This window comes from Uloborus diversus, chromosome 1, assembly GCF_026930045.1.
Source record: "Uloborus diversus isolate 005 chromosome 1, Udiv.v.3.1, whole genome shotgun sequence".
Lineage (NCBI taxonomy): Eukaryota > Metazoa > Arthropoda > Arachnida > Araneae > Uloboridae > Uloborus > Uloborus diversus.
Genome location: NC_072731.1, coordinates 105,856,883 through 105,867,259, shown reverse-complemented (window position 1 = coordinate 105,867,259; position 10,377 = coordinate 105,856,883). Strand labels below are relative to the sequence as shown.

Here is a 10,377-nt window from a genome sequence, read left to right as displayed (position 1 = left end):
TGGAATTTATGTCAAGTTATCGTTATCTTCAGCACATTTTCTATCTACTACATGAAAAAAAAATTAAGTGAGTGAGTGATGAAGACCTCTTTTGAGATTCAAATGTATTCTTTTCCATTTATATAATCTGTATCTACTACCCTCACAATCACAAATCTAACTCTCGTTTTTTAAAAAGATGGACTTGGACAAATGTATTTTTTCTAGTGATGATCAGCACCTTAACGCCATGTTTTATTACGCAACTCTCATGTTTTAGGCTTTGAATGGTTCAAACTAGTCGCAGGAGATACTTTAAATAATCTTAAGTGAATATTTTAATAAATGGCTTTTTTATAATACTCACTTAAAGCTTTTTATTTTTTAGATGGTACTGATACTTATAATAACAAAGAAATGCTTTTTGTGCTTGAAAATTAAATGAATGAAATACAAACGTTGTGATGCACAAACATTGCAAATTACTGCATAGGGTCAGGTGGGGTAAAATGGGTAGTGGGGTAAAATGGGTAGTCAAAATATATTACTTAAAAAACAAATAATTTTCAATACATTTGCATTTTTTTGAGTTGGATATTCTAATTAGCTGTTCTGACTTCTATTTCACAATATTTATTTTTTCAATAGATTCTTTTTTAGTGAGTGGCAACACTTTAAACTGAAGTAGGTAAATTTTAGCCGAATGTTGACTGCTTGAACTTCTATCTCCAGCTCCTGATTTTTGAAGTATTTTTATTTCTGTGGCATAACATCTTTAGTTGGACATTTTTGTTGCTGCTTCAACTTGCAGGTAAGAAAAAAAAATAATTTTTCTATTTTTAATCCCATATTTTGAAAATGGGGTAAAATGGGTATATGGTTAGGCTTAACATTCCAGCAAGTTGTCATAGTAGATATAGTATGATATTCTCTTTAAACGATCATTAATTCAATTGTGGTGAATTTAAGAGGATTGAAACATAAAAATATGCAATGCCATGATTATATAAAATAAACATTGCTCGATCATCTTTATCTTTACTAATAATAAAGCTGAAAGTCTTTCTGTCCGGAGGATGTCTGCAGGATGTCTGTAACGCGCATAGCGCCTAAACCGTTCGGCCGATTTTCATGAAATTTGGCACAAAGTTAGTATGTAGCATGGGGGGTGTGCACCTCGAAGCGATTTTTCGAAAATTCGATTCGGTTCTTTTTCTATTCTAATTTTAAGAAAAAAAATATCATAAGATGGACGAGTAATTTACGAAATTATCATAACGTGGAACCGTAACATGGGCACAAGCCAATTGGCGAGATACGAAATTATCATAACGTGGAACCGTAAGATGGGTACAAGCCAACTGGCGAGATACGAAATTATCATAACGTGGAACCGTAAGATGGGTACAAGCCAACTGGCGAGAAGATTCACCATACATTATTTGTAAATATACAGGCGAACCAAAAGACCTTTTGATTTTTCTATTACGGGCAAAGCCGTGCGGGTATCACTAGTAATAAATAAAAATAAGCCAAAGGTACACTTATTCTAGTGTTTCAACTGCTTTATTTATATTTTTGGAAGTGAAATGCTGTTTTTGTTACTTCTGAGTCAGTCTTGTTACATATTTTACATATTATTTAAAGGTTTAAAACAATAATAATAATTAATTACTTTGGATGAATTTTATTATTGTTTGCTAAATTAGTTACTAGTGGCACCCGCACGGCTTTGCCCGTAATAGAAAAATTAAAAGGTCTTTTGGTTCGCCTGTATATTTAGAAATAATGTATGGTGAATTTTCTCGCCAATTGGCTTGTGCCCACGTTACAGTTCCACGTTATGATAATTGCGCAATTTATGATAGTTTTTTCTTTTAAATTGGAATTGAAAAAAAACCACATCGAATTTTCAAAAAATCGCTTCGAGGTGCACACCTCGAAGCTACACCCTCGACCTGCTACAAACTAACTTTGTGCCAAACTTCATGAAAATCGGCCGAACGGTCTAGGCGCTATGTGCGTCACAGACATCCTACAGACATCCAGACATCCTCCGGACAGTGAGACTTTCAGCTTTATTATTAGTAAAGATAATAAAAAATACATAATCCTGTACATTGGTCAGCTTTAGATGGTTTAAAGCAGTTTTTGACCATTTAATCTAGCTTTTGGTCATTGAGTGAAAACTTCTTTTGAATGTCAAAAACATACTGCATTAATAGCAACCCAAATGACAATAAACATTAATAACTTCATATTATCAAAAATTCTACACTTTTAAAAAAGTTTTAGCACTAATTATTTATATTGTTTTCTATTTAATGAATATTAAATGTAGACAAAAAAAAATCACACAGTACATTAACACAAGTCTTTTTTTCCAGGTTTTCTGACATGCCTAGAGTATATGTGAAGAAGAAGTTGCCTGCTTACTCAGAGGAAGACTTGAAACAGGCTGTTGCGGTTGTAGAGAACGGCACATCAATTTTTAATGCATCAAAGAAGTTCAAGATTCCCTATGAGACTTTAAGGAGATGGGTTGTAAAAACACCAGGTCACAAGGGATCAGGAAAATTGCCAGTTTTTTCAAATGAAGAGGAAAACATGATTGTTGAAAGTTTGAAATTTATGGCAAGATGTGGGTACCCCCAAGATCGAAAGGATCTTAAATATATAGTTAAAGGTTTTACAGAAGCTTTGCCCCCTTCAAGAAAAATGAATATACCATTCAAAGATTTTGTACCAGGTCCTGATTGGTTTCGGAATTTCGAAAAAAGATGGCATGAGGAATTGAGCAGAAGAAAACCAGAATTATTGACAAAATCAAGAGCAGATGCGATGTCACCATACATAGTAAACCATTTTTTTGACATGTACGAAAATTTGTTACATGAAAACAATTTGCTGGAGCATCCAGAAAGAATCTTTAACTTGGATGAAACGGGGCTGGGCACAGATGCAAGAAATTGTGGAGTTTTCGTTGCAAAAAATGCTCGGACAGCATACCAAAAGTCAGCGACATGCGGTAAAACAATGTTTTCGGTGCTTTTTTGTGTATCTGCTAATGGGAAGAACATGCCACCCTTTACAGTTTATAAGAGTAAGCATATCTATGATACATGGACCCAAGGTGGACCTAGTGGTGCCATGTATGGATGCACTGATTCAGGATGGATGACTGATAAAGTTTTCGAACAATGGATTAAACATTTTTCTAAGTATGTTGAGAATTTGCAGAAACCGGTTTTACTTATCTTTGATGGACATGGAAGCCACCTTACTTTTGAAACCATCAAACATGCAATGGAAAATAAAATCATTATATTGTGCCTTCCTCCAAACACAAGTCATGCACTTCAACCACTTGATGTTGGTGTATTTGCGCCACTAAAAAAACAATGGAAAGACATTTTGAGAGCATGGTTTACAGAAAGTCGTTATCAGAGTGTAACAAAATCGGTCTTTCCTATACTTCTGGGGAAACTCTTCAAAAATATGTTAGCCACAAACGTCATAAAAGGTTTTAAAGGCAGTGGAATATATCCACCGAACCGCAAAGCACTTGCACACAAAGTAACAATTTCATCAGAATTTGCTGATACAATGCAATCAGATGCTATCAGTTCCACCGATGTTCCTTCAAATTCTCAGAATTTGTCCTCGTCTCCATCTGAAAAATTTACATCAAAAAACACAATTTCCTCGCCATACAAAGATTTGAAATGTGCAATACTGTCGGCAATTTCTCCTAAACCTTCGGATTTGACAACAACCTGCATGAGCAATTTAAAAAGAAAGCGTAAACGTGTGCAGGCAAAAACAGGAGAAGTATTGACAAACAAAGATGTTCTAGAGAGGCTAAAAGTTGAAAGTGAAAAACGTAATGAAATAAAAAACAAGAAAATAAAGATAATAAAGAAAAAAGAAATTTTCTATTCAGAAGAAGAATCAGGAAAAGAAACAGCTAAAAATGAGCAAAGTATAACCATAGGTGCCTGGGTGAAAGTGTTATACTTAGGGAAAAAATGCATGAAAGAATTTGTTGGCAAAATTATGGCTATTGACGGAAATACTTATGAGGTGACATATTTGAAAAAATCTGAGATGGGGGATTTTTTTATTTTTCCTGATATAGAGGACGTAGGTTTCATTGAAGAACATCAAATTATTCAAGTTTTTACTGAGCCACAGTTTAATAATAGAGGCCATTACTTTTTTAAAGAATGACAAGTCTGATTATCATATGATTTTTTCAGATTTATTGTATGCACTATTTATTTTATTTTTTGAATTAAATAGTTAAATTTTGTTAACTAACTTTTAATTACATGCTATCACAATTCACTGAACAAATATTATGCCTTTTTTATCATGTCCTATTGCTTTTGACTATCATACCCATTTTATCCCATAGGCTACCCATTTTCACCTGCATGGGGTAAAATGGGTATACAAAACATACAGTCATAAACACTCCCCTCACATATATATGCAAACCAAATAATGTGTGAAAATTACCTAATTCTACTCTCAACATATGTAATGTATATATAAAACAAACAAAAAATTAGAAACAAAATAATTTGATAGAAATATTTGAGTGAAAAGCCAAAAGTTGGCTATTTTATACCCATTTTACCCCACCTGACCCTACTCGTGTTTTGGTTTTTCAAAGAATGTCCTGTCTTCCTTTTATAACTTTTCATACAAAAGCTCACACTTCTTTGCATTGAAAAGGGTGTTCCTTGTAACACCGAAACACGTTTCTGCAGTAATTTGCAATTTTATGCATTACAACGTTAGTATTTCATTCATTTAATTGATGGGTCATTCCATGCGAAATGAGCAAATCAGCTGTGGCTGACGTGTCACAGATTTCAATGAAATTTTTTATTTAGGTAAACCATGCATATCTTTGAGGAAATGCAGAGTATGAAAGTTTAAAAACTGTTTGTTGCTTTGTTATTGAAATTGGAAGTTATGCTTACGGTAAGCCTAAATTTTCAGAGTTCATTGCTGCCAGTTTGTGACTCAATAACTCTATAAGTTATAAACGTACACTTAAAAAAAAATATTTCCTCATTCTATAAACAAATCTCTATTGAGAAAGATCCAAGTAAAATTTACTCGGATCTTTTTTTGAATCTGAGATATTAACAAAGATTGAAATTTTGCCAATTTACTTCAGATTTTAAATAGCTCTTTTAATGAAAAAATAACAGTAAAAATGATTCAGATTGAAAAACCATCTATAAGTAACTATCTGCTCTAATTTAGTAATTGTTCATGAATTTCTTGATGACGAAATCGTACTTTAAAAAATCGAAAATTTCCGAAAAATTTATTTTTTCTTCCCTTTCAGATTTTTTTTTTTTTTTGAAGATGAGGGATTGCTCTAAATTTACTCATTTTTTTTTTACATAATGTACTGAAGTGTCTTTTAGATGCTACTAAATTTTAATTATTGGTATCAGCGTATTTTTGTTATTAGAGTAACTTGAACTAAGGTAAAATTTCATTAGTTACTTCTTTTTATTTTTAAGTTTCGCAAAACTAACCATTTCTTTCGTGTTTCATTTTCTCAAAAGCATGTTCATGAAGTACATGCTGAAATGTACATTTTCTTGAAATTGAAATAAATGTCAGTTTTACTTGCTTTTGTATCATTTAGTCGTTTATCAAGTTCTTTGAATTCTCGTTATTTCACATAAGAGTCAATCCATACAGGATCCATGCAGTATAAACTACTCATTCATGTCCAAATATTTCTAAGTTATCAAATTAAAATAATTATTTTGAAAATTACAATATGTTTTTTCAGTATAATGTATTATATAGGGCACAATATACGTAATTTAAGAAGGTGCCATGAAGTTTTCACACTTTTTATTTCTGTTTTAGTGTGTGAACTGACTAGCAAAATTGCTTAATTTCAAAAACTTGTACCTTTTTTACAAACCAAATCGAAAAACCAATATGTATAACATGTATAGTACGTAAATGGAATATTCAATTGGCCAGGAAATTTTATTTTTAATTCAGTCCTCTTTTGGTTTATAGGGGTGTAAAAATGTCACTTTCGTCATTTTTCCGATTTTTGAGGGGCTGTAATCTATAAAGGGTACACAAACACACAGCAACAGTTACATATTCTTTTTAGCATGGTTCTAGTGATTAATTTTTGTCGTATTTCATTTTGTGTTTCCGTTCCCTACGTGAGTTATCCCTCTTTGAAATGAGTAAAATTTTTACATTTGGCCTTGAACTTTAACCTGCTGCCATTATTTCAATTATTAACTTACAGCTACGTAACTCAGCATGTAAGACTATCAACTTATGCACTTTAACATCAAAGTCCCATTTTTAATTACGAAAATCACTTTTGATGACCTCTAAAAAATCAAAGGTCCAGTTGAGAGAAAAAATAGAAGTGGTTTTAAACATCTTTCACATCCAGCTTTTAGGGATATGAATTTCAAAAAAATTAAAGATGGTCGAGCGCACCCATCCGTCGAACCTGTATGGATTGACCCATAAAACACAAAGAAAATGCTATTTTTCTGAATTTTATTTTACGTTTGGAAATCAAAAACCAATTTCGAGTTTCTTCAAGCAAATAGTAGAAACACAGCCCTATATTCTTAAAAAAATTTTAAGTTGTCTGAATTTTCTCTCATTTGAATTTTTGTGTATACGTGAAGGGGAAAATCATCATTTTACAAAATGTCACTAAGTTTAAAACTGATTTTGAAGACAAATGATTTAAAATACAACTTCAAAAGTAAGGTATTTCTTTTATAATACTTAGCACATTATTGGGTAATAATTTCATCAAAGCTAATGCATTCCTTAAAGATTGAGATTAAAAAATAAAATTCTTAATTATGAGAAAATTAAAATCTTTTCAGTTTTTGAAACTCGGTTAAAAGCTAATTATAATAACCTTGAAAATTTTACTGATATCAGACTGATTACCCTACTCCATAGAGTGCAAAAACATATAACTTTTTTTTTTTCATTAAATAGTTAATAAGATACAAGCCTTCAAAAGTGCAACATTTAGCATTTATGAGAATGCTGTTCAATTTGACCAATTTTCAATCGCATGTAACTATTTAAATAAAAAATATTAAGCAAAAATATTGTTGATATTTTTATATAGGCATAAAAGGAACCTGTATACCAAATTTCAGAAAAATCTGTAACCCTGCGGCCACCACTTTTTTGCGAATTTTGCTCATTTTGCGGGGAATGACCCTGATACTTATAAATCTTTTTGCTGTTGCTAAGTTTTAAAAGCTGTTATTGATATATTATATTAGTTATTTAAATTATTTTTATTGTGAATTCAATCTCAATATGTCCACTTCCAGATTTTCCATAAATGTGAAACTTTTATCCATAGCAGGGGTATTCCATAAAAAAAAAACGTCATTTTTTCCGACATATGACAGCGTATATATTTCATTAACAAGTAAAATGTTTTAACGGTAATGAACAAAACATTTTTCCTATTAAGCTGAAAAGCAATATATAATAAGAACAATCTTTACATAATGAAATATTATATGTAGGGGAACGTGGGGCAACGTGAAATAGCAGGACACAGTGAAATATTTTCTCTGCTAAAATAGTTCCACCATTCTGATAATACTTTAACTATATGGTAGCACATTTAGTCAATTCCCGCCAGGAAAATAATGCAGCTGAAAGTTAAAGCACACCACAGTAGAGGCTTTTTTTTTTTTTTTTTTTTTTCAAAAATTGAAGCTCATATTGTAATATTTTATTGTATGTCAAAAATCATATTTTTATTATAAATGATAAAGTTTTTTGTCATTAACATTTTAAACATTAATTAAAAATTAATAATATTTGAAGCAGTTGTTGTTTAGATTAAGCTAATTTGTATTTTAAATATTTATGCAATTAGTCAAGTACATGCGGACAAAGTAGATGGGGCAAAGTAAAATAGTTTATTTCGTTTACTCTTTCAAGCTGTGTATTCATTTATTAATTAATTCATTTACGTTCCTTCAATTAGTTATTCAGTTATTTATTCATTCATTCACTTACTTTCTTATTCATTCACTCGTTTACACACACATTTATTTTTCTAATTAAGTGTTAAAGTGTTAAAGAGTAACAACCCCATGCAATTTTGTTACAAAACATTGTTTTTTACAGTAATAAAAGATAAATCTGCTTATTTACGGAAGTGTTTTACTTACTATTACCCATACTGACTGGATTATCCGGTTTTTCGTTTTTCCGAATTGTCTTTGGTCCTAGTTAGTTCGGATAAACGAGTTTATACTGTACTAATAAATTACAAACTCAGAGAAGTAAATCAAGTGATTTGTTGACACATTTACGAGACTCATTGTCACATTTACGAGACACCAATCCAAATTGAAACGAAAGAACAGAGCTTCAGGAAACAACAACCAAAGACGTCTCAAAATCAATTTGAGTTCTTACTTTTACAATGTATTTGTTTATGAATAAATTATGCATTGGTACCATTACCAACGAAAGTTTCCATGCATTTTAAATTACTTTCTTCCTTGAATAAATAACGATTTTTACAGCAGAGGTGTTTGTTTACTCCTTTCAGAAAGCATGTTTTTAATTCCTAGTTTTACAGATCTAAGAACAAACTTATTTTCTCACTAGATAAATTCGATACATTAATCAAACTCTCTTCTCCTGGATGTACTGAGGAAAGTTCTAGTATTGCAATAAATTCTATGAGACATGGAATTTCTCGAATTAAACTACTGCATTTAAGAAAATGTGAGTCAAATACAGGAAATGAGTTCTCGATAGTTTTTAACTAGTTTCTTTAACTACTAATAATTAGCTTTTAAAGATTAATATTATCCACTCACTTAACAAATATTAGTTAGAGAGAAAAAATTCATACACTGTACTCTAATTTGAACAAGGTTATAATATGTTGACTTTTTCTATAAAGAAGAATGGGGGAAACATGTGTAACAAACGAGCTGATGTATGCATCACATGACTTCCTTTTACTCCAATTTTATGTCATTTTCTCATTATTGGCAGTTTTAATATGATTCAATAGTTTACTCTCTAAAAATCACCAACAAAGGCCTAACTGAAACCAGATTTATAAAAAAAAAGCCAAATTTTTCGTCAAGTTATCGACCAAAAGACTGGCGATATATAGCCAAGTGTCCGCCAAATTATAACACCACTTGAGTTTACATCGAAATTATCAATGTTCCCCCCCCCCCCAAAAAAGGGGGCAAAAATAACAACTAGACCCCAATAGGAATCTACGTACCAAATTTCAACTTTCTAGAACATTCCGTTCTTGAGTTATGCGACATACATACCCACATACGCACATACATACAGACTTCACGAGAAAACTCGTTGTAATTAACTCGGGGATCGTCAAAATGGAGATTTCGGGTGTCTGTACGTTCCTAGGCACATATCCACGTGAGGTCGGGTTAAAAAAAAAACTCAACATTCACTCGGGGGTGAGCAAAATGGAAATTAAGGCCGATTTTTGGGTAAAACTTTTTTCGCGAATAAAATACTTCCTTTTTTGTAAAAGGAAGTAAAAATGTGGAAAATATTTATGATCAGTGATGTTCCCACAGATTTTTCTGAGGGCATACTCCCAGCAATCCATTACGCACAATATTTGTATGCGATCATACACAAAATATGTCAATATATGAAAATTTTTGAAGTTTGAGGGTATATGCTATATGTCAAAAAACATTTTGAGAGTATACGACGTATATGGAGTGGGAAACACCACTGGAGCCCTATGGGAACACCACTGGTTATGATAAATTACATTTTTTCAAATTGGATCAATTTAAAACTTATTTTGAAAATAATAGAACATAAATGGAGAAAGATTATTTGCAATATACACTGCAAAAACTTTACTCCGTAAATACGGTGGCAGCATTTTGCATTTTGTGTCCGTCAGCTAGCTTCCTTCATAGCAATGGAGTAACTTAACTGATAAAACTAGTGTAACGTTATGAGTATGGTGTAGCGTTACGTCAGTTTTAACAGTGTCATTACTCCATTGATATGGAGGCAGCAAGCTGCCGCCACTTTTACGGAGTAAGGTTACACACATTTTTTACAGTGTAACCTGAACTGAAATGGAAATTTTTAAATTGGTCGTAAATCTCTATCTTCCAATTAAAGTGTAAATTTATATCTTTGCTCCATGTTTGAGGCGCAGTTACTTACGCAAATTTTATTTTTGCATTTGACGAAAAGAAAATTGCATCCATCCCATGTAGAGGAAGACATGTTGAAACATGGAGCATGTTGAAACATTTGAGGTTGGTAGTTAACTAAAAATAGGTTGGAAGTTCTGTTAATATGTGTCTT

The 10,377-nt window shown here is 31.7% G+C and overlaps 1 protein-coding gene across 1 annotated transcript; it reads left to right on the top strand.

The window, feature by feature from the left end:
* Positions 1-2,376: 2,376 nt before the first annotated feature.
* LOC129234210 (jerky protein homolog-like) lies at positions 2,377-4,452 on the top strand. The gene is made up of 2 exons (XM_054868136.1): positions 2,377-3,862; positions 4,397-4,452. The coding sequence occupies exons 1-2, from the start codon at positions 2,377-2,379 to the stop codon at positions 4,450-4,452; spliced, it is 1,542 nt and encodes a 513-aa protein (XP_054724111.1).
* Positions 4,453-10,377: the final 5,925 nt, after the last annotated feature.

What these genes read in the sequence shown, in the direction of transcription:
- LOC129234210 (XM_054868136.1), top strand. Translation starts at nt 2,377, where the DNA reads ATGCCTAGAGTATATGTGAAGAAGAAGTTGCCTGCTTACTCAGAGGAA. An exon ending in AAAAGTTGAAAGTGAAAAAC is followed by an intron (nt 3,863 to 4,396) that starts GTAATGAAATAA and finishes TTTATCCCATAG; the next exon opens with GCTACCCATTTTCACCTGCA.